The 24,565-nt window shown below is 38.1% G+C and overlaps 1 protein-coding gene and 2 long non-coding RNA genes across 6 annotated transcripts in view; all 3 read left to right on the top strand.

Annotated features, from left to right (window-relative positions):
- Positions 1 to 24,565, top strand: part of osbpl9 (oxysterol binding protein-like 9) — an 84,428-nt gene that overhangs the window by 33,525 nt on the left and 26,338 nt on the right. For all 3 annotated transcript variants that reach the window (XM_049486042.1, XM_049486041.1, XM_049486043.1), the window contains 4 exons: positions 18,092 to 18,187; positions 18,398 to 18,445; positions 22,725 to 22,754; positions 22,866 to 22,916. In XM_049486042.1, coding sequence (XP_049341999.1) covers positions 18,092 to 18,187; positions 18,398 to 18,445; positions 22,725 to 22,754; positions 22,866 to 22,916 — 225 coding nt within the window. The remainder of the gene's footprint in view (positions 1 to 18,091; positions 18,188 to 18,397; positions 18,446 to 22,724; positions 22,755 to 22,865; positions 22,917 to 24,565) is intronic.
- LOC125806146 (uncharacterized) lies at positions 10,343 to 12,461 on the top strand. Its single transcript, XR_007441443.1, has 2 exons — positions 10,343 to 10,989; positions 11,042 to 12,461. It is a non-coding gene; the product is annotated as an uncharacterized LOC125806146 (long non-coding RNA).
- On the top strand, positions 18,671 to 21,557 carry LOC125806158 (uncharacterized). 2 transcript variants are annotated; one of them, XR_007441460.1, is made up of 3 exons: positions 18,671 to 20,561; positions 21,008 to 21,231; positions 21,494 to 21,557. It is a non-coding gene; the product is annotated as an uncharacterized LOC125806158 (long non-coding RNA). The 2 variants fall into 2 exon arrangements; XR_007441459.1 differs by having other exon boundaries at positions 21,008 to 21,453.

The raw sequence follows: 24,565 nt of genomic DNA, 5'->3' as shown, positions 1-24,565 counted from the left end.
AGGAAGAGCTCCTTCCCCCACCATCGTAAATTCCGATGCCAACCGCTTATCTAAGCATTCAGCAAAGGGAGAGGAATTTCTCACTGAGAAGATTTTGCTTAAAATACATATATATTGACTATATAAAAAAGGTGTTTTATAGAATGTTTACTAGATAATGGTATATGTGTCTGGTATATGGTATATGTGTTTGGATGTGTCCTGATTAAATTCTCCTACACATTCAAGTCTGAATCAACAAGGTTTAACTAGCATTTGATAATTTAGCTTTATTTGGTTATCAGTGGTTTAACCATGTATTATCTTTTAAGTGATTTAATTGGGTTTAAATAATAACATGACTCTTGATCTCTTTCTGACAGAGTACCATCCATCATCGTATTCCTAAGATTATCTTGAGTATTACAAAACTGTTTGTGGGCAAAATATATATATATATATTACATTTATTGTGATTCAATTGTAAGATTGTGTTTCCTGAATTTATCCTCACAAACTGATATGCTGAAAAATGTATTTTGATCCACTGTTTAGTTGAGTTTTCTTTTGGTTGGGTCTATTAGACAAATAGACCACTAGCTGATGCATGCTGACCATGTGAGGGGGGGGTTTATGGCCCTTTGTGAATCCCCACCAAAGTTTGAAATTGCTCCTAGACCAATCAAAACACAGACATTTGGGCCACAGGGCCAATCATAGCTCAGGGGCCAAACAGGCCACAGGGACTAATAGTTTAAACTGGGCAGACACAGTTCGGTTTGCCAGTTTTTAGAGTTTCCAGTTCAGTTTTTAGAGTTTGCAGTTCAGTTTGGAGTTGAAGAGAAGGAGTTGGAGAAGATGAGTTGAGGAAAACAGTTAGAGGAGAGAGGTTAGGGAGCCCAGAGATGGATAAAGGATAGACTGTTAGTTTAGTCATCTTAAGTTAGTTTTCTTAGACTAGTGCATTTAATCTTCAAGTATATTAATATTAGCTATCCTAGTTAAAATATCTAAGGTTATTTTACAATCTACGAAGCCAAGCATTATTCCATCTAAGTTTAGCTAAAGTACAGCTGAAAAGGAGATCCGCCAGATCCAACCCAGAAACCTGCGGTCCGGAGGCCACCAGCAAGCCACCTGAGAGCGAAGGGATTTCACTGTGGGTTCTCATGGGGCTCCGTGCTGACACAGGAAGTCAAGCCACCCTGCAGACCGGCTCACGTGATCCTTTTTCGGGGTGAAGCATCAGACGACCAACCCAGGCGGACTCACCAAGGCCCACTTCAACAACTCAGAGTAAGGCAGAGCTGGGTTTAATCTTTCGGCAGATGGTGTCTGTTGGTCATGGTTTGGTCGGGTCTTTAATAGAGCGTCTTTAGTATAGATGACTCATTTTGAGTGGCTTGGTTGGAAATAAGAATTGGTTTCGTAGACTTAAAATGCCTTAGACCCTTATTTAGAAATATTCACTTAATAGTTCTATTAATCTCTATTCCTTTCATGTCAACATTATAACGTGTTTGTTCTTTTATTTCTCATTTATCATTCTACACTATGATTTGATAGCTAATGGCTACATTTATGACTTTTTAATGAATTATTTACTCATATCTGTGTGATTTAATAAATACTTTTATTTTACAAAACCTGTCATTTCAGTGTGTTTTTCTGGATAACTTGGTTATGAAAATTTCTGTCACCTGTAGAAACCACACCCTGAGATGTCTTGTGTTATTAATTAATTTGATTAATTAATTAATTAATTAATTAATTAATTAATCTAATTAAATTAATTTAATAACTGGCGCCCAATAAAAAAATATTTCAACATCTCAATTAGCACCAGGTATTAAACCACTGAGCCGCTACATAATTGGCTCGCCAACGTGGGGCAGGATTATTATTGGCTCTCCGCCGCGAGACCAGAGTATACACATTTCATAACCAGTTCCAGAAAATAGCGCTGTAAGTTGCAGAATAAAGTGTATTTTGTTTTTATTGCTAAATGCGTTAGCTGCTGGCTAGCTGGCCTAGCTGGAGTTAACTGCATAAACCCAGCGTGTTAGAAACACACGCACATGTTCTACACGTGTTTTTGTTTACAATTTAGGACTGGCCAGTCCCCTGTGTGTGTGCGTGTCACGCGCACGCTCCCCTATGTGTCTAAATAACGTGTACAGTTGTGTGTGTGTGGTATGCGAGCGCTCTTGAAAATATTACGCTTATTTGTAAAATAAGCTTGGTTGACACACCGCCGTGTGTGGGTAACCTTAAACCCGGGTGTATATACGTGTATATACGTGTATATACGTGTGTACTTACATAAAGTTCGAACTGTTTCCGGTAAAATAGACATATTTTGCCAGTGTTGATCTGATAAGGCCTTCGCGCAGCTCTGAGCCGCGGATTTCCGGCTCACTGACTCCGCGCTCCAGTTAAAACTGCCGGTTTTTGCGCGAAATCCGTAAAATCCTGCAGTACTGGACACTTCCACGTGCGTAAAAGAGTAGCTAACTTTTACGTAACACCACCCTGAGTGGCAGGAAGTCTATTGTGTGCGTGATTAAACTAACCACGCCAGGATGTAAATCCTCTTTGCTCATCTTGTGAAGTGTGTTGCTGCTGTGTTAAACTTTAGGACAGCCGAGTCCTTCTCCTCTGCTATTCACAGTCGACTGAGTCAGTCAAATCTGCTGACCAGGTCCCAGACCCAAGGGGCGGTCCTTAACGTGGCATCATCAGTGGGCGTGACCACTCCCACCAGTCGGCCTCTGCCACCATCTGGTGGACAGCCTGACTATTTACACTCAAACTCAAAGGGTGTTTTACTACCCCTCACCACTAGGGGGGGTACACTGCCACATCGCCATCTGGTGTTTGATTTGGTTAACTGCATACAGTGCAGAAAGGTGCATTTCATTTGTTTGACCACCAGAGGGAGCCACTTAGCCATATAGCTGTGTCGCCACCTGGTGTTGTACTTGTGTAATTGCTATCATCCTGTAGAGTGCATTTAGAGTTTCTGTCGCCAGAGGGTGCCAATTTCAAACAAACTTTTTGTTAAGTTAATAAAGGGAATTTGCATTGTGGTGGGGTTAAATGGTTTGTAAATAAGTAAACAAATAACTGCATTCATTTAATCGGTTAATATTAAATAGTTAAATTTAAGTTTCAGGTCTGCTCTCTCAAACATTACTCTTTATGTTACATTGAACCAAGCTAAATAGCTATCTCCATTGAGTAACTAATCACAACATAAAATAATTAACTGGTCATTTTAATCAATTTGATTAAGTAAAGTTAATTAAATTTTTGTTAATTAATTATTTTCAATTTAATTCAACCATCTTCAAATAAATTAAGCTTAATTATTGATCGATTAAGATCAATTATTAATAACTGATTGAAATTAATTAATTAATTAACCATTAAAAAAAAAAAAAAAAAAAAAAAAAAAAAATCTATCCAGTTATCAGTTACTCAACCATATACCCAGCACACCTGTGCTTAATACATAGTTAAATTCTCCCATCCTGTACATAGTTAATAACTCTACCCATATTTAGATTTAGACATTGTGTATAGTGCCCTACAGTTATTAAACTGTTCACTAGCATCACTGACAACAAATCTAACTATTCTTTTAAAATTAATCTACTAATTGTAACCTTAGGTCGCCCACTTTTAACAGATTTTCTTCTTAGAAAAGGCACAATGCTAATTGACTCGAACATAAAATAAACTTGTTTGTCATCAAAATTGTTTGATTCCACGTGCTTTACGTAAATCAAAATGTGTGTCACTGAAAAAGCTCTTTTAGAGCTTACAGCTGGTTTACCCCCAGGACTTACCGTCCCAGTCCAACAAATGGACAGTGGGGGTCTCCATGCACTAATTGCCAAAAGCCTCAATGAGTGTGTATCTAAAATCCTTGAGGGCAAGCAACAAGTGGATCCGATTTCCCTAATACTGTGGAAACAACTGCTGTTGTCACAGGATCAACTTGCTGCTTCCTCCAAAACCATTCAAAATCTCCAAGCAGAGATTGTGACTTTAAATGATAGAGTTGCAGACCTAGAGAACAAAACTGTACAGTCTGAAATGAACCAAAGAGACCTCAAAACCGAAGTGCAGCTGCTTCAAAAGGAAGCCAACATAGCTACCCAACTTGCAGCTCAGTCACAGGAAAAACTAAAACATGCTATTGCAAAACAGGTTGAGCTACAAACTGAATTAGCACATGCTAACAATGCAGTCAAATTAACTCGAGACCAAACAGAGTTAACATTTGAGCTGATGATGGAGGGAGACTCCCCCATCAATCCAGCTGGTAAATCAGGAACCCATGGGGTTCCTGATCTTAAGCAACAACCATCCACAAATACATTCCCTCTAGTCTCCCTTAAAGGTGCTGAAGCGCCAGTAGAACCAAGGTTCACTCAGCGTTCCCAGCCATATGGGACCTCTGTGCTACCTCAAGCACCCTCTGATAGAGATTTGGACAAAATTGCGCGTAACATCCCACCCTTTGAACCAGAACCGGACGGTTCTAATGATGTCCACCAGTATCTTCGCGACATTGACTTCTTCTTACGCCGTTTCCCCAAGGCCACGGTAGATGATAAAATCTACCTCATTAAGGTGTCCTCTAGTCGGGAAGTGGGACGTTTCATTGAGCGCCAACCACCCCAGGTTAAGAGAGACTATCCTGCTCTTTGCAAGGCTTTGGAGAATGAGTTCTCCAACCACCTTGTTCAAACCGGCCTTGCTGCAGCTCTTGCAATAAAGCAGAGTCGCCAGGAAACACCCCTACAGTACTATCACCGCCTCAGGCACGCTTATTTCGGCTATAGAAATGAGCCTGGAATGGAGGAAGAGGAAGTTTTCAAAACATTGTTCGTGAGAAACCTCCATCCCTCCACCAGTCACTCTTTTGGAGTCGCAGCCTGCCCTCGTACGCTAACAAGCCGGCAGCTGCGTGATTTGGCTCTCAGAGGATTTGCTAAGTTCCAACAAAACATTAATAAAAATTCAGAGTCAAATGACGTCCTGATAATTAATGAGCAGTCCTCCCACGTCAAGCAAAAAGGGGCACACAAGGCTCCAATGCCACCTAAGACCCAGTTAAACCACAAAAACCAGAGAGTGTTCCACTCTTGGCGTCGCTCGTCCCTACATTGGGCCCAGCAAAGTGACCAAAAGCCCTCCTATCGAAGGAAAGGTAGGATAAAACGCAGTTGGAATGGCGAACACTCACAGCACCATGTTCGAGCACAGAGCTCCAGCAAACTTCAATCTCCGCTCAGGAGAAAGAGCCCAAAGCACCACAAACGTTGGTGTCCACCTAAAGGGCACAAGGATGAGACATATCCAACTAACCTGAGCACTAAAGACGGCAGTCTGCTCAGACAATTTCGTAACGAAATACGCAAGCAGGACAATGCTGAATCTGAATTCTTGCCAATTGTCCATGCTCCAGATCAACCTGCTTGGGGGGGTGCGAAATCCATCCACTCCAATGCAGCCTTGGTTGTACAGCCAGACGCTGAAGACAACCACACTGAGGAAGCTCCTTCCCTCAGCCTGGAGGATCCACCACCTAAACAATTCTTGGGTTTCTTAACCAAGAAAGGTTCAACACCAAAATTCTACCTAGCCACCTGGCTGGAAGATGTGTTCGGGTATGATGCTCTTTTGGACACGGGGTCAGACATTTCTCTGATGTCAAATTCACTTTTTGACCAGGTGAGGGCGACAGCCCGCCGAAACAACAAAGAGATACCTCTGAAAAAGTGTGCTCTTCACCTTCAACCATATTCGCACACTGGTATCACTCTGCATTCTGCAGCCCTGGTGCACGTTGCCATCGGTCCAATGAGCCTCACCCATCCAATTCACATTTCTCCATTGGAGAACGTCCCATTGCTCTTTGGCAAAGACCTCCTTGACCGGTTCAAACCATTGATTGACTTTCAGCATCGTAGAATCTGGGCACAGGTTTGCGAACCCCTGCCCTGTCCTAAGGCACAGGATAGAGTTCAATGCTATCATGTTGCTAGCAACATTGAGCCACACAAGCTCATTGAACCTTCAAATTCCACGGGAATCAATGAGAAGCTCACTGTCAGGGTTCTGAAACCACCATCCTCAGAATCCCCTACCATGATTCTAAAACAAAACACCTGTTCATGGGCATTGACTCCCTCTACGGCTGTAGATGAGTACAACCCAAAAGCTGGAAAGTCATTCACTCTTAACACAACGGTCAACGGTGAAATCTTTGTTCCATGGGCTGACAAGTCAGCTGTTCACAGACCACCTGCAGGTTCCTTGCCACGGACTAACTGTGATCCTCTGTTCGTGCACCAAAAGGATTGTTCTCTTCTTGTTCCTGCACCAGTGGTTCCAGACAAACACAGTCCCTTGGATTCTTATGAATGTAAAAACATTCCCACCATCTACACAGATGGATGTGCTTTTCGGAATGCTCAAATCAAATGGAAAGTTAACATGACAATTGGTGCATGTGACAACACTTCTTTCAGAACACTGGCATTTCACCTTGATCCACTTGCCACTTACTGTGCGTCTTTCAGGATGCTCAAGGGCCTGTTTGTTTATGCCCCAGATACACACGCTTCATCTTCATTCGTGGTGCCTCAGCGCCATGGGGGGGAGAGCCTGGCCCAGGCCCTCGATCACCCATGGGTGGACCACAAAATGATGGGGGAAACACACCAAGCATTCCCACAATTGACATATCTGCCACTTGTTGGAAAAAGGCTAGTGTGTTTTCATCCCCAATCTTCAGAAGATCTGTGTGGTATATGGCCAATTCCACAAATGGATTGGGTCGAAAGACTCATGAAATTTGTTCGAAGGAACAAACATCTCATCACTGTGGCAGGTGCATTTGCCAGATGGGGGGGACGTCCCCCAGACCCTACTGAAATGGCTCAGGCCACAACTTTTTCGCTGAACCACACTTTCTCAGGTGTTGGTATATCTCACCGTTCTAGCGGTGAACTGCGGAAACACCCAAAACTGGGAAAAAGCACGCTTGGCTACCAACCATTGTGCTACACTGCTGACAAGCTACTAGTGAGGTCCCAGCACAGCACTGGCAAAACAATTCGCGAGCTCAGGTCTCATTGGTTTGGTCCTCATGCAGAGGCAGACAAACTGTCTCGCATCTGGAACCAGATCCCGCATCGTCAGTGTTTTATTAAACCGATTCTCAAACAAGTTCACTGTAACCCAATTAAACTATGCAAAAGCCCCATGGGACAAGTCGGGACCAATAATGCCCTAGGTTAAATCATAATACTGGGCCACACACTGAGTATTCATTGTCCACCATATTCTGACCTGACGCAATTGTTAAATTGAGAAAGTACCACACATTCACTGTCTGGAACTCACCTATCCAAGTAGCATAACTCACAACAAATTGGATATTTTGTTAAACCTAGTGTTTGAATCACCATTTCAAACCATTAGCATAGCAGTATAATAAATACATGGAGAAGGGGGGGTGCCAATTTTTTTTTTCTCTTCTCTTCAGGTGCCCAAAACATATTTTGTTTCCCTTCTGACTACGTTTGCTCCGCTATATTGTTCTCAATTGTTGACTAAGTAGTGGCTAATTATTGAAGCATACCTTATGGGTAGGTTGTCTTGATAAAGTTATAAAGGAACAAATAGCTAGCAAACTATTTGTGACCCTTTCATATGCTTGTTGCCACACTATCACATTAAATTAACTATTCTATTCAGAACCAAAAGCCAATAGCTACAACAACAAAAAAAAAAACTGATCATCAGAGAAATTGTATATCCATTAGACCAAAAACTCTGTCAGCGACCTTGTAGTAGATTGTCTTAAGAAAGCATGACCAACAGGACACCAATTGCATGAAAGATGTACCCTAACATGCTCTGTCTACAGAAATCCACGTTGACATCGACCGATGACCCAACGTCCAGTGGCCCATCGATCGATGGGGGGGGAATGTAGTGGATTAACCAGAGGATTTCTTCATTGCTTGGACACAAACACACACTACCCCCACTTTACGGCCTATAAGGAAACTTCGAACCCAGAACACTCTAAAAAAACCTTGGAGTAATCTTTTTTCAAACAACCTTAAATTTCAAAATGACATTTACTGACTATTTCTTCACTCAGCCTCGCCCGAGAGCCCTAAATGCGAGTTTAGGGTAAAATTCTGTTTACATTCCTCCAAGTCATAAACCTCGGAGTTAATGTAAACATTTGGAACATTTGCAACACATTTGCAACATTTGCATCACTAGGACGGGACTGCGGACTTAAGAGAGTGTCAAAACTTAATTAATGCCTTGGAAATTGTTAATTCACCAAATGTTGTACCAATTTAGGGGTTTGTGCCTAGTTATTTCTGCAAAGCACTAAGAAATAAGTTGACAGAAATGGTCTAAGCTTGGGATTCCATTTTCAACATTGCAGGCTCAAATTCTGTGGGGTGCAGGAAGAGCTCCTTCCCCCACCATCGTAAATTCCGATGCCAACCGCTTATCTAAGCATTCAGCAAAGGGAGAGGAATTTCTCACTGAGAAGATTTTGCTTAAAATACATATATATTGACTATATAAAAAAGGTGTTTTATAGAATGTTTACTAGATAATGGTATATGTGTCTGGTATATGGTATATGTGTTTGGATGTGTCCTGATTAAATTCTCCTACACATTCAAGTCTGAATCAACAAGGTTTAACTAGCATTTGATAATTTAGCTTTATTTGGTTATCAGTGGTTTAACCATGTATTATCTTTTAAGTGATTTAATTGGGTTTAAATAATAACATGACTCTTGATCTCTTTCTGACAGAGTACCATCCATCATCGTATTCCTAAGATTATCTTGAGTATTACAAAACTGTTTGTGGGCAAAATATATATATATATATTACATTTATTGTGATTCAATTGTAAGATTGTGTTTCCTGAATTTATCCTCACAAACTGATATGCTGAAAAATGTATTTTGATCCACTGTTTAGTTGAGTTTTCTTTTGGTTGGGTCTATTAGACAAATAGACCACTAGCTGATGCATGCTGACCATGTGAGGGGGGGGTTTATGGCCCTTTGTGAATCCCCACCAAAGTTTGAAATTGCTCCTAGACCAATCAAAACACAGACATTTGGGCCACAGGGCCAATCATAGCTCAGGGGCCAAACAGGCCACAGGGACTAATAGTTTAAACTGGGCAGACACAGTTCGGTTTGCCAGTTTTTAGAGTTTCCAGTTCAGTTTTTAGAGTTTGCAGTTCAGTTTGGAGTTGAAGAGAAGGAGTTGGAGAAGATGAGTTGAGGAAAACAGTTAGAGGAGAGAGGTTAGGGAGCCCAGAGATGGATAAAGGATAGACTGTTAGTTTAGTCATCTTAAGTTAGTTTTCTTAGACTAGTGCATTTAATCTTCAAGTATATTAATATTAGCTATCCTAGTTAAAATATCTAAGGTTATTTTACAATCTACGAAGCCAAGCATTATTCCATCTAAGTTTAGCTAAAGTACAGCTGAAAAGGAGATCCGCCAGATCCAACCCAGAAACCTGCGGTCCGGAGGCCACCAGCAAGCCACCTGAGAGCGAAGGGATTTCACTGTGGGTTCTCATGGGGCTCCGTGCTGACACAGGAAGTCAAGCCACCCTGCAGACCGGCTCACGTGATCCTTTTTCGGGGTGAAGCATCAGACGACCAACCCAGGCGGACTCACCAAGGCCCACTTCAACAACTCAGAGTAAGGCAGAGCTGGGTTTAATCTTTCGGCAGATGGTGTCTGTTGGTCATGGTTTGGTCGGGTCTTTAATAGAGCGTCTTTAGTATAGATGACTCATTTTGAGTGGCTTGGTTGGAAATAAGAATTGGTTTCGTAGACTTAAAATGCCTTAGACCCTTATTTAGAAATATTCACTTAATAGTTCTATTAATCTCTATTCCTTTCATGTCAACATTATAACGTGTTTGTTCTTTTATTTCTCATTTATCATTCTACACTATGATTTGATAGCTAATGGCTACATTTATGACTTTTTAATGAATTATTTACTCATATCTGTGTGATTTAATAAATACTTTTATTTTACAAAACCTGTCATTTCAGTGTGTTTTTCTGGATAACTTGGTTATGAAAATTTCTGTCACCTGTAGAAACCACACCCTGAGATGTCTTGTGTTATTAATTAATTTGATTAATTAATTAATTAATTAATTAATTAATTAATCTAATTAAATTAATTTAATAACTGGCGCCCAATAAAAAAATATTTCAACATCTCAATTAGCACCAGGTATTAAACCACTGAGCCGCTACAGCTGTAAGCCATAATCATCAACAGTGAGTTCACATTTTGAACTGAATTACTGAATTAAATTAACGTTTCAACGATTTTCTAATTTTCTGAGATGTATCTGAAGGTGTGAAACACCAGTAGTAGTAATAGTGAGCATATTTTAGTTTCGGGAGTTTACTCGCTAGATCACGAGCTGTGTTAGGAGTTCATCCCTCCACCTTTGATCCCAGTGAAGATTCGCTCGCTCAGTACGGGCTGAGCTCTCTGTGAGACTTTGACCCCTTTAGAAACTGCTCTGAGTTTTATTGTCAGAGCGGTAAAATGGCAGAGAGAGACGTAGATGGCTTTTCTTCATATTCCCTTTATGAGGATCCGCTCGTCCAGTTCCCGCCCTGGAGGTCGTCCTAAAGTTGGTCAAGCCCCCCAGCGCAGAGGAGAGTCCAGACCGGGGAGTACCTCATACAATATGTAACTGTGTTAGCACAGGGCTACGTTAGCGCAGGGCTACATTATTTCCCATACTTTACTATCAATATGTAACTGTGTTAGCACAGAGCTACGTTATTTCCCATACTTTATTATCAATATGTAACTGTTTTAGCACAGAGCTACGTTAGCGCAGGGCTACATTATTTCCCATACTTTACTATCAATATGTAACTGTATTAGCGCAGGTCTACATTATTTCCCATACTTTACTATCAATATGTAACTGTGTTAGCACAGGGCTACGTTAGCGCAGGTCTACATTATTTCCCATACTTTACTATCAATATGTAACTGTGTTAGCACAGGGCTACGTTAGCGCAGGGCTACATTATTTCCCATACTTTACTATCAATATGTAACTGTGTTAGCACAGGGCTACGTTAGCGCAGGGCTATGTTAGAGCATGGTTCTGTTGGCCATTTCTTTAAGGAACAATGTTTGAAATGGCTTTAATACACACTGGTCTGTCAGAGAGGCTGAATAACTAGAAGTGTGGGCTGGATCTCAGATTTAATGAAATATGTTGTTCCTGTTTCTTTGGAAGTTTCACTCATTTGTGGGATTTCATCAGAATAAAAATTACATTATTCTGCCATAGATATAATTAGATCATTAGAAATTGTGAAGGAAGGACGTTTGGTTGGGTAGTCAGACTGTTCTTCTTCTTTTCTGTTCTTTTTTTGATTTTGTTCTTGGCTCTGTGAGAAATATGCTTTTCTGTCAAGGTCAGATGCTTTCAGTTTGTCATTAAAGAAGCAAACACATTTGGTGTAGTTTTACATGGAACAAATATATATATATATTTTTAAATGAATATTAATTTTAGTATTACCCATTTTGTAGGTTTGTGTTGTTTTTGGAAAAACAATATTTTTGAAGGTTTGATAAAACAGACATTTTATTTATTAGCTGCAATAATGTACTACTACAACAAAATAAATATTATTATTAAAGTTTTATTTAGTTTTAATTTGAGCATTTTATGTTCAATATTTTCATGTTCAGTAGAAACAAAAAAATCAATCGTTTCTATTTCATAAACACTACTATTATCGAACTTAATGTTGTATGTATTTCTGTATGCTGTTACTGATATCTATAAAATGCAATTTAATGGTGGATTTGACCTATGTTTGACCTATTTCTGATTGTATTTGTTACCCAGTATCACTATGCTGTATGTATTGTATCAGATGGTGCAGAGGGTGAAACGTCTGTCCTTAACTGAACTCAGAAAGTCAGTATTAACTGACTGCAGCGCTCCAGCCAGCCGTGTTTATACAGACCGTCTCTGCTCTGCTCTAAAAAGCCCGTCTTTCTTTTGAGTGGAAAAGCCGTGATTCCATTAGTGTATAACCTGTTCACACATGGGCAGCTTCAGTCCTGTTAACCAGCCTGGCTCAGATATCCTGCTCCTCCACAAGACGTCTTCTAAATCCCCCTTTAGACATGTTTTATCATGAACATTCTGGCATTAACATGAGTTTTGACTTGCGTTTTTATTTTGACTGCACTATTTTGGTTGAAATTAATTGAAGTGCATTTCCAGTGTAACAGGATGAGATCTGATTTTACATTCCTATGTAAAAAGCACTTTAACGTGTATATTATTTCCAGTGTTGGGCACGTTACTTTGAAAAAGTAATAAGTTCTAGTTTTTTGGAGTTTTACTTCTCCAAAAAAGTACCTAAGTTACTAACTGAGTTACTCCACTATAAAAGTAAGTAGTTACCAGTTAAAGTAACTATTGCGTTACTTTTGTGTTACTCGCCCCCGTAATCTTACTATACCTTAGCCAATCATCGCTTAGGCGGTTATCTCATCCTCCGCTCCCTTGTGACTCACACACACAACGCACACACACACACACACACACACACACACACACACACACACACACGTGTGCCTTTGTCTGTATGCGCGAAGTTTAAAAAAAAAAAAAAAAGTGAATTGAATTACTAAAGTAACGTGCAGTAGCGGAATGTCGGAAATGGTAACGGTGTTATAGTTACAGTCAGAGTAATTAGTTAGATTACTTGTTACTAGGGGTGTGACGAGACACTAATATCACGAGACTAGATGAGACACGATACTGGGTTCACGAGAACGAGACGAGACGAGATTTAAAAATAAAATTTTAAAGAAAATGGCAAAAATGAAAAATGGCTTGAAAATTTGTTTGACAAAATCATATAACGCAAACTTAACAGACTGGTTTCTCTCACACATTGATTCTATAAGAAATAGAAATAAGAATACAAAATAAAAATGAAACTTTTCTAGGTCTTATATAGAGCAAACAATAAGTGCAAACTACAACCAGTCACATTAAGACTATGGTTTGTGTTTTTTTCTCCTAAATCTCTTGTAATTTAACTATTCAGAACCATAACCAGTCATATTAAGACTATGATTGTAGTGAAACAGAGACAGAACATGTTTTTAATACAGTACAGAGCTAAGGGATTAGTACAGCTGTCTATGAAACAGTCTCTTGTAGGATTTACTTACAGTATTTATATATGGTTTGTGTCTTGTTGGTCACTCTGTTACCGTTTATTGTTTCCACTGGAGCCAAAATGCAGCCAGACATACAACTTAAAAGTAGCAGAAGCATCTTCTATACCAGGAGTATTTAATTAGAATTCAGTATGGTCCAGTTAAAGAAAATTTCGACAGGCCAAGGTCCGAACCGATTGTTAACTTGTGTTATGATTAAGTGCTATATCACCCTTTAGTCACGCCCAGCGCGCTCAGTGTGACTTTAGTTTCCGCCCGTTCTCGTTTTTCCGCCCGTTCTCGGGCCCCCTATCGCCTTATAAAGGTGTTTTTTCACGGCCGTGTCCCAATTTTACAGCTGTAGCAGCGGTACCGCGACACTGGCAACATGGTTTCAATCGCGCGTGAGGAGCGGTGTGTTTTATTTTTTATTTTTTCCTTACCGCGTCAGCACAGATCTGATTGACTGAAGAGAGCGTTTGGTGATCTTCCACTACACGTGATTGGTCCGTGATTTACTGCGCCGCAAAGCGTGTATACAATTAAATCCTTCTCAGTAGGTTTGGGTCCGCATTGGACAACGTTTGGGTCCGGACCCGGACCACGGTCCGCCCATTAGTGACCTCTGTTCTATACAAATGCCTGAATTTTCCTCTTCTGCTGAGAGCTGCTCTCACTGCGTAGCGACCACCCTCGCTGCTATCGCTACTGTGTTGCCAGATCCCTCTTAAAAAGTCCACACTAAACTGTTTTTTCTTCCTGCGAGACAGGTTTAAGCTTGACGATCTTTTAATCTTGCGAGATCTTGTGCCATGAGATCTCGTCACACCCCTACTTGTTACTGAAAAAAGTAACGGCGTTATAGTTACAGTCATAGTAATTAGTTAGATTACTCCTTACTGAAAAAAGTAATGGCATTAATAACAACGTTTATTTCAATGTCGTTATTCCCATCACTTATTATTTCTGTTTTTTTCTGTAAAATATGGTATCTTATAAAAATTGTCCTCATCTGGGAGTCTGTAAACAGTTTAGAGAAGCGGTGGAGGTGCTACAACAGCATTCCCGTAGGGTTTATTAATTTTCTACATGTTTTTTTTTTCTTTCTGTAATGCCTACATTACATTTTTTTGTTTTGCTTTTCAAAGAAAATCATATATTTTCAATCATATATGTGTCTCAGCAGAGCTACTCAAGTCACATATGAGTAAAAAATGCTAAGGCTAAATTAGCTTGGGTAATGTCACTATCCTAGCCCTGTACAGCTAATATCCTTCAGCTGGAGAACTGCCAGATTGTGAAGAGGTAGCTAGTAAACTTAAATAGTGATTGACGATGCTGGACTCTTTGTTTAGTTTTGTTTATTTATTTTTAATTTGCTTTTACAGTTTTCTAGCTGTTTATAAATGTTATTAGCCGGCTTTTCTAAGCCAACTTTTACAGTTTATCATCAAACTCTCCTCCCTAGCTATTATTATTTATTTTGTTTTTTATCATAATTTTTCCCTCCTTAAAGGAGGTCAAAGGAAAATAGTGGGATAGAGGAGGGGACGAAGGAAATTAGGTTAGAAGTAGTTAGTTTAGTAGTTAGAGGTGTTGAGAGAGTAAGTGCTCTTTGAAGATCTCTGTCTTCAGGAGTTTCTTAAAGATAGTGAGAGACGCTCCTGATCTGGTTGTAGAAGGTAGTTAGTTAGAGGTGTTAGGAGAGTAAGAGCTCTTTGAAGAGCTCAGTCTTCAGGAGTTTATTAAAGATAGTGAGAGATTCTCCTGATCTGGTAGTGGAAGGTAGTTAGTTAGAGGTGTTAGGAGAGTAAGAGCTCTTTGAAGAGCTCTGTCTTCAGGAGTTTATTAAAGATAGTGAGAGATTCTCCTGATCTGGTAGTAGAAGGTAGTTAGTTAGAGGTGTTAGGAGAGTAAGTGCTCTTTGAAGAGCTCTGTCTTCAGAATTTTACTTTTAAAGATAGCGAGGGGCACTCCTTCTCTGCTAGTAAAGTGTAGTTTGTTCCCTAATTGGGTAGAAGAACAGTCTGGAATGTTTTTAAAATACCCATACCTGTTATAAACATGCATATACTGATGATTTCCTAAGGCTGTTCATGTGGACCAAGCGGACACATTCCTATGTGAGAAAACATAAAGGCACCTTTGAAACATGGATGTGCTGATAAAATGGTCAGCCATACAGGAGTCTGTAAATACTGATATTAATTATGATTGGGTGTGCTGTGCCATAAAGTGTGCAAATATTATGTCCAGGACAGCAACAGGAAGTACAGAGCAGTAACTGTAAGGTAATTTCCCAGCTGCAGATTACACTCTTGTGAATATTTCTATTGTAAACCTGCAGTTTCCTTCAGTCTCTATATACCCATATATCTATCCATCCATCCATCCATCCATCCATCCAGGCTAAAGTTTGTCTAGTATTTGTTGGGATGTAAACAGAATACTTAACGTAAAGTAAATACCAAAATTCAATGAAGCGCATAATTTGATTTTGTTTATTTGTGTATTTAACACTTTCAGACCTGAATTATGTTCCTCTGATGAGAAAAAAAAAGAATATATCAAAATATGAATTCTTGTCTGTAATGAAGACTCTAATATTCTAAAAAAGCCTTTTTATTTCACAAACCATCCCTGAACAGTAAAATAATTATAGTTATATGTGTTCTTAATCACATAGATTTGGTAAAAATGAGCTCTCACTTTTCCTCGTTGGCTATAGTGCTAATGTCTGAGTTGCTGTGTTTTTCCCAGTGCAGTGGGTGGAGCTTAGCTGCTGTTTCATTGGCTGGCTTATGGTCTATTCTGCACTGTAAAAATGTTTCTTGTAAATCTTTACAGCAAGTTAACAGCAAAAAAGATGTTGTCAGGAAAGGATTGTAAAATTACAAATAGTAATTAATACATTAATTACAGAGTGTAACAGCTTTCATAGATTAAGTTTAAGCTAAATAAATACACAATAACACTGTAAATATGCTTTACAATAACCAAACGTACTTTAAAGTTTGAGTTTTAGTTGTCAGTAAATAGTAATAAAAAAAAAAAGAAAATACATGATGTTCATTGCAATGGACGCAGGGTCTAAATCTAATTCAGTTAAAAAAAAAAGGCACATTAACTCTCCACTGCATCCCTGCTACCAGCATATCATCAGTAGGGCTGGTAGCATGCAGCCTCTGTGGTTTACTTTGAGCTATTTTGGTTTTCTCTGCGTCCATAAATATTTCTACTCAGTAGCTGGTATCCAAAGTTGAGCTCCTATTTTAGAACATTATTTCTGATGCAATTTAAATGGTACTGCTACCAAAAAAACAAATGTATGCTTTCACAGTATGCTCAGAGCACACTATTAATAATAAAGCTTCTAAAGAAAAAACAGAAGAGCTTTTCTCTAGTTAGTAATTTTCTCTGAGAGTCTCCTAGATGGTCACTATATATTCTGGTTCTGGATCATTTAAACTAGCAGTCCAGGCTAAAACTCTCCTCATTACAATGTAGGTATGGGTTTTTTGAGCAGTTTAATTGTGATATACAGTCAAATGAAAAAGTTTGGGCACCCCTATTAATCTTAATCATTTTTAGTTCTAAATATTTGGGTGTTTGCAACAGCCATTTCAGTTTGATATATCTAATAACTGATGGACACAGTAATATTTCAGGATTAAAATGAGGTTTATTGTACAGAAAATGTGCAATATGCATTAAACCAAAATGAAACTGGTGCAAAAGTATGGGCACCCTTATCATTTTATTGATTTGAAAACTCCAAACTACTTTTTACTGACTTACTGAAGCACAAAATTGGTTTGGTAACCTCATTGAGCTTTGAACTTCATAGCCAGGTGTATCCAATCATGAGAAAAGGTATTTAAGGTGGACAATTGCAAGTTGTTCTCCTATTTGAATCTCCTCTGAAGAGTGGCATCATGGGCTCATCAAAGCAACTCTCAAATGATCTAAAAACAAAGATGCAAGTTAGTTAACATACAAATGTTAGCTACAAGCAAAGCTAACATACTAGCGTTAGTGGCGAGCTACCTATCACAGTAATGTTAGTGTCGAGTTAGCTAATGTAACCAGGGAGAGAACTAAAGTAAGTGAAGAGCTAGCTAACATTAGCTGCAAGTTAGTTAACATGCTAATGTTAGCTACAAGCAAAGCTAACATACTAGCGTTAATGGCGAGCTACCTCTCGCACTAGTGTTATTGTGGAGTTAGCTAATGTTACCAGGGAGAGAACTAAAGTAAGTGAAGAGCTAGCTAATATTAGCTGCAAGTTAGTTAACATGCTAACATTAGCGGCGAGTTAGCTATGTTACTGTGGAGAGAACTAACGTTAGATAACTGGAAGGTCAAAATAAGTGTGTGATAAGAGTGTAATAAATAATTTTAAGCTGCATTTTACAACTGTGGTTCTCAATTTCTTAAATTATATTTATAATAATTATAAAAAAGGTCTTAAAAAGCATTAAATTTGGCTTTTTAAAATAGTGCAGGAGCACTGAAGTGCACGTATTGTCTTGTATTGACCTGTAGTGCACAGTTCATTGAGGCTGGGGTGGCCTCACAGCGTAGTGTGATTTCAGTTTGGATGGTATGCTGTGTAATTCAGCTAATCTCATTAGCCTGGTTAGAAACGGGAACAGAGCATGCGGACGCCTGGTCCTCAGGTCTCCTACCGAAAGTGGAAAGCAGAACAGCGAGAAGGGAAGGAACAGCATGGAGGTGTTTAAGACTAAAGCATTGACTCAGAACGGCTTCTCTCGCTTTCAATTCCAGGAGGCCGAGACGGCGTTCGTTCCCAGCGTTCAGGACTTCGACAAAAAGCTCGCTGAGGCCGACGCCTACCTGCAGATACTGATTGATCAGCTAAAGGTAAGATCTGCAGGGTCTGAAACCCTGATTCATTACTTTATTCATTCACACGAGTGTGAGTGTGTTATTTTAAAATAAGTTATTTATTCAGTTTTTTTAAAAATCAAGTTTTTTAATCATAGTGTAAGAGCAAGAGTTGAGTGTTTTTTGTGTGTTTATCAAAACCTGCCAGCCTTTCTCATCTCTCTTCTCCTCTTCTTTATCTTGTAGCTCTTTGATGAGAAGATAAAAGACTGCAAAGAAGATGAAGCACGTAGAGTAAGTCATTACCACATTATCTTCTCTCATAGACCTCACTTTAAAAAGCATACATACATATACTATAGCATTTGTGTTATACAAGATATATGATCTGTCTGTATACAGCTCTGGAAAAAATTTGAATCAGTTTCTCTGATTTAGCTATTTATAGGTTTATGTTTGAGTAAAATGTACATTGCTGTTTTATAACAAATAACAAAAAAAAGATGCAAAGCTTTCAGACCTCAAATAATGCAAAAATCAATATTTGGTGGAATAATCCTGTTTTTTAATCACAGTTTTGTTCATGCATCTTGGCATCATGTTCTCCTCCACCAGTCTTACACACTGCTTTTGGATAACTTTATGCTTTACACTCCTGGTGTAAAATTCAAGCAGTTCAGTTTGGTGGTTTGATGGTTTGTGATCATCCATCTTCCTCTTGATTATATTCCAGAAGTTTATAATTCAGTAAAATCAAAGAAACTCATCATTTTTAAGTGCTCTCTTATTTTTTTTCTAGAGCTGTATCAATGACCCTCTGTAAAGACATGAGGAAGGTCTAAATACAGTTATATGTAGCCAGTTAGCGTATTTGCTAATTACTAACTCTAACTCTGGAGTGTTTAACATCCATTCTCTCTTTTTTGTTTTTAACTTTGTTTATATGGACAAAAATAAGATATAAAACATCTCGGTTCACATATGGACAGAAAAAATATCTATTATAGAATTGTGGCAAACCATGGATTTAAAAGTATCACTTAAATCTTCAAGTTAGAGCTGGACAATTTGAACAAAACAAAAGTTACAGAAACAGTGTCTATAATGAATGTCTTTACCTACAAACGTTTCATGTAATGCACCCTGTAAGGAACATCATTCAGTAATATAAACTGTAAATTACCTTATTATTATAGTATAGTATAGTAGAATATATACTATATATTGTATAGATTACTGTTTATACTGTGTATATATACAGTACCAATAAAAAGTAAAATGTTCTGTATTGTAGATTAATACTACACTCATCCAAACTCTAAAGAAAGACATATGGAATTATTTAGAATATGTTTTATATTGTTTAGATGATCAGTTTTGAACATCTCTGCTGGATTTTCTCAGTCAGTTTTATGAGGTAGAGTCCAGGCTTTCAGTTAACAGCTGTGCTGAACTCATCAAGAGTTAATTACTTGAATTTCTTGTCTCTTAATAAAGTGTTTGAGAGCATCAGTTAAAGTAAAGTAGTGAAGAGGTAGAGTTACAGGTATACAGTGAATTCTAATCCAGATTATAAGAAGCAAGAACTACTCAACTAAGTAAAGAAAAAAAATACTTAAAGAAAGAATTTCAAGAACTTTTATCCTCAAGTGCAGTCACAATAAAGGCAACCCTACTCCAGGAAATTTAAACTTAATCCCAGAAAGGTCACCATTTCTAATCTTCGTCCAAAAGCACATCAATATTGATCGTCTGCTGTGTTTTAGAAGAGGCAGAAAAGGTTTTAACTGGAGTTGAAGTAGATTCAGAGTTTCGTTATTCTGATAATCCCATGACCTGGCAAGGTTTTTGGTTTTTCACACTCCACCTTTGCCTTTCATTTCCCTTTTCTGCTTTTAAAAGGCAGGAGTTCAGTGTTATTTAGCACTCAAAACAGCTCACAGCAGCTTTAGTAAAATATCCTATATACTGATAGAAAGCACCCATAAATGCTAGACTAGTACTGTCTGTGTGTTTATTATATTAAAGGTGAGGTGCTAGACTAGTACTGTCTGTGTTTATTATTATTATTATATTAAAGGTGAGGTGCTAGACTAGTACTGTCTGTGTGTTTATTATGTTAAAGGTGAGGTGCTAGACTAGTACTGTCTGTGTGTTTATTATTATATTAAAGGTGAGGTGCTAGTCTAGTACTGTCTGTGTTTATTATGTTAAAGGTGAGGTGCTAGACTAGTACTGTGTGTGTGTGTTTATTATTATATTAAAGGTGAGGTGCTAGACTAGTACTGTCTGTGTTTATTATTATTATATTAAAGGTGAGGTGCTAGACTAGTACTGTCTGTGTGTTTATTATATTAAAGGTGAGGTGCTAGACTAGTACTGTCTGTGTGTTTATTATATTAAAGGGGAGGTGCTAGACTAGTACTGTCTGTGTTTATATTGAAGCTGAGGTACTCGACTAGTACTGTGTGTGTGTTTGTTATTATATTAAAGGTGAGGTGCTAGACTAGTACTGTCTGTGTTTATTATATTAAAGGGGAGGTGCTAGACTAGTACTGTCTGTGTGTTTATTATATTAAAGGGGAGGTGCTAGACTAGTACTGTCTGTGTGTTTATTATATTAAAGGGGAGGTGCTAGACTAGTACTATCTGTGTTTATATTGAAGCTGAGGTGCTCGACTAGTACTGTCTGTGTTTATTATGTTAAAGGTGAGGTGCTAGACTAGTACTGTCTGTGTGTTTATTATATTAAAGGGGAGGTGCTAGACTAGTACTGTGTGTGTGTGTTTATTATTATATTAAAGGTGAGGTGCTAGACTAGTACTGTGTGTGTGTGTTTATTATATTAAAGGTGAGGTGCTAGACTAGTACTGTCTGTGTGTTTATTATTATATTAAAGGTGAGGTGCTAGACTAGTACTGTCTGTGTGTTTATTATATTAAAGGGGAGGTGCTAGACTAGTACTGTGTGTGTTTATTATTATATTAAAGGTGAGGTGCTAGACTAGTACTGTCTGTGTGTTTATTATATTAAAGGGGAGGTGCTAGACTAGTACTGTCTGTGTTTATATTGAAGCTGAGGTGCTCAACTAGTACTGTCTGTGTTTATATTGAAGCTGAGGTGCTCGACTAGTATTGTGTGTGTGTGTGTTTGTTATTATATTAAAGGTGAGGTGCTAGACTAGTACTGTCTGTGTGTTTATTATATTAAAGGTGAGGTGCTAGACTAGTACTGTGTGTGTGTTTATTATATTAAAGGGGAGGTGCTAGACTAGTACTGTCTGTGTTTATATTGAAGCTGAGGTGCTAGACTAGTACTGTCTGTGTTTATATTGAGGCTGAGGTGCTCGACTAGTACTGTCTGTGTTTATTATGTTAAAGGTGAGGTGCTAGACTAGTATTGTGTGTTTATTATTATATTAAAGGTGAGGTGCTAGACTAGTACTGTCTGTGTGTTTATTATATTAAAGGGGAGGTGCTAGACTAGTACTGTCTGTGTGTTTATTATTATATTAAAGGTGAGGTGCTAGACTAGTACTGTCTGTGTTTATTATTATATTAAAGGTGAGGTGCTAGACTAGTACTGTCTGTGTGTATATAATATTAAAGGTGAGGTGCTAGACTAGTACTGTCTGTGTTTATTATTATTATATTAAAGGTGAGGTGCTAGACTAGTACTGTCTGTGTGTTTATTATATTAAAGGTGAGGTGCTAGACTAGTACTGTCTGTGTTTATATTGAAGCTGAGGTGCTCGACTAGTACTGTGTGTGTGTTTGTTATTATATTAAAGGTGAGGTGCTAGACTAGTACTGTCTGTGTGTTTATTATTATATTAAAGGGGAGGTGCTAGACTAGTACTGTCTGTGTGTTTATTATGTTAAAGGTGAGGTGCTAGACTAGTACTGTCTGTGTTTATTATATTAAAGGTGAGGTGCTAGACTAGTACTGTCTGTGTTTATTATTATATTAAAGGTGAGATGCTAGACTAGTACTGTCTGTGTTTATTATTATATTAAAGGTGAGGTGCTAGACTAGTACTGTCTGTGTGTTTATTATTATATTAAAGGTGAGGTACTAGACTAGTACTGTCTGTGTGTTTATTATTATATTAAAGGTGAGGTGCTAGACTAGTACTGTCTGGGTTTATTATATTAAAGGTGAGGTGCTAGACTAGTACTGTCTGGGTTTATTATATTAAAGGTGAGGTGCTAGACTAGTACTGTCTGTGTTTATTATTATATTAAAGGTGAGGTACTAGACTAGTACTGTCTGTGTGTTTATTATTATATTAAAGGTGAGGTGCTAGACTAGTACTGTCTGTGTTTATTATATTAAAGGTGAGGTGCTAGACTAGTACTGTCTGTGTGTTTATTATATTAAAGGTGAGGTGCTAGACTAGTACTGTCTGTGTGTTTATTATATTAAAGGTGAGGTGCTAGACTAGTACTGTCTGTGTTTATTATATTAAAGGTGAGGTGCTAGACTAGTACTGTCTGTATGAGTCTCAGATATTATACACTGAGTTCTGATCCTGGAATTGCCCCGATTATATGCTTCTTTTTCTATTTTTTAGAAAATTGAGAACCTGAAAGAAACAACGTGTGTAAGTATATTTTGCTGTCCTTTTTTCCTCATACATTAGTCAGTAAATATCATCAGTATGAATCTCACACTTTGTTTTTTGTGTTTTTTTTTTTGATGGTTTGTTGTGTAGAGTATGGTAGAATCTATCAAGCACTGTATAGTACTGCTTCAGATTGCCAAGGTAAGCCAAAGCCTATTATATTATGCTTGTTGTGAGTGTATAAGTGTTGTGAATGTAATAATGTGTGTGTGTAATCCTGCTGTAGCAGTAGTTTTCCACTTGCCTCTGGCTTTGCTCAGGCTAGTTAGCAGCATTGCTACAGGACCCTACTTGTTAGAGGGTTTGGAGAGGTGCTTCTCACTTACTTATAAGAGCATAGTGTTTAATATCATTATGAAAATATATCTCTGATTAAATTCAGTGCCTTGCGAATGTGTTATAAAACTTTGGGAATTTTTTTAAATTTGTTGTTCTTCTGAAATCAAGGGTTTTAAAAAGGAGAGAGTATATTTTGCTTATTTTTACACACAATATTGCCATTTAAATTGTGATCATTTTTAATCCTTTAAACACTAAACCTGTACTAGTGACAAACATATCTATCAAATATGATTATAAACTTCTTTTCACATAAAATATTCCCAGTGTTTCCTTAGATTAAAGCAGTTGTCAATTTTATTTTTACATTTCAAGAAACAAGAAAATAAAGTACAGAAATTCACATAAAGGTTTAACTGCAACATCAGTAACTGATAAGGATATGGTGATAATCTTTGTGCCATTCATCATTTTATTTTTGTAAAGCACTAAACTTCCTTTGTATTTTATATGCTTAACATTTTCTCTCGAAATTCTCTCAAACTGATGCTTTGTTGTCGTAAAAGGGGAAAATGCAGACCTAAATTAAAATATTTGTTCATATTTATAAATACTACCATTTACATAGTAATTAGCCCATGTAGGTTTTAAAAAAATAAAAAAATAAAATTGAAAATTTTAATATAATTTCATCTCGTATAATTAATACACAGTACTCATACTGTGCTTATACTTTATAATTTCTCCTAATAGTAACCTAGCTGTTATTCTGGCTCATATCCATGCAGATTATTGCTATAATATCAGAGCAAGTTCTACTATTATTCTTTTTATAAGAGCCACACCATGAGATCATAGTCATAGTTGCCCACAGCTTCTGTACAGGGAGGTGAAAAGCTGTGATGTGTGCATTTGCACATCTGCGTCAGCACTTGGTGCGTCTGTAACTGTAAGTCATACAAAGCTATGTGTGGCACAACACACATTTTTTGGATGAGGAGGGAAATGAAAGAAAGCAAAAGTGGACAGTGAGCAGAGAAAAGGAAAGAGTGGAAATTTCTGATCAGTTACTCTAAGTCTGTAAACTATATGTATGGCGGCAATTTTGTTGCCCAGTTTCCAACAAAAAAATTGGCCAGTCCAGCTGTAAAGCATGAATAAGGAGGGAAATTAAAGAAAGCAAAAGTGGACAATGAACAGAGAAAAGGAAACAGTAGATATCTGTGAAAGCTACAAAGTTTCTAGCCAAATACAATACAAATACATATCTAAAAATACGTTAAAATGAAAATAAAAAGGGTCTCTGAGTGGTCAAGTGGTCTAAAGTGCTGCCACTGTGATCGAGACGTCGCTGATTCGAATCCCGGTCATGCAGCTTGCCATCAGCCGCCTTAGCCCTGAGAGTGCACAGTTGGTCTTGCTCTCTCTCTGGATGAGTACAAGAGATGGCGCTCCTTCCCTTAATCATTCCTAGGGTGATGTGGATCAGCACAAGGCTGCATCTGTGAGCT

The sequence above is a fragment of the Astyanax mexicanus genome, chromosome 12 (assembly GCF_023375975.1).
Source record: "Astyanax mexicanus isolate ESR-SI-001 chromosome 12, AstMex3_surface, whole genome shotgun sequence".
Taxonomy (NCBI): Eukaryota; Metazoa; Chordata; class Actinopteri; order Characiformes; family Acestrorhamphidae; genus Astyanax; species Astyanax mexicanus.
Note: the sequence above shows the minus strand (reverse complement) of the source record. Positions and strands in the feature narration are given on the sequence as shown.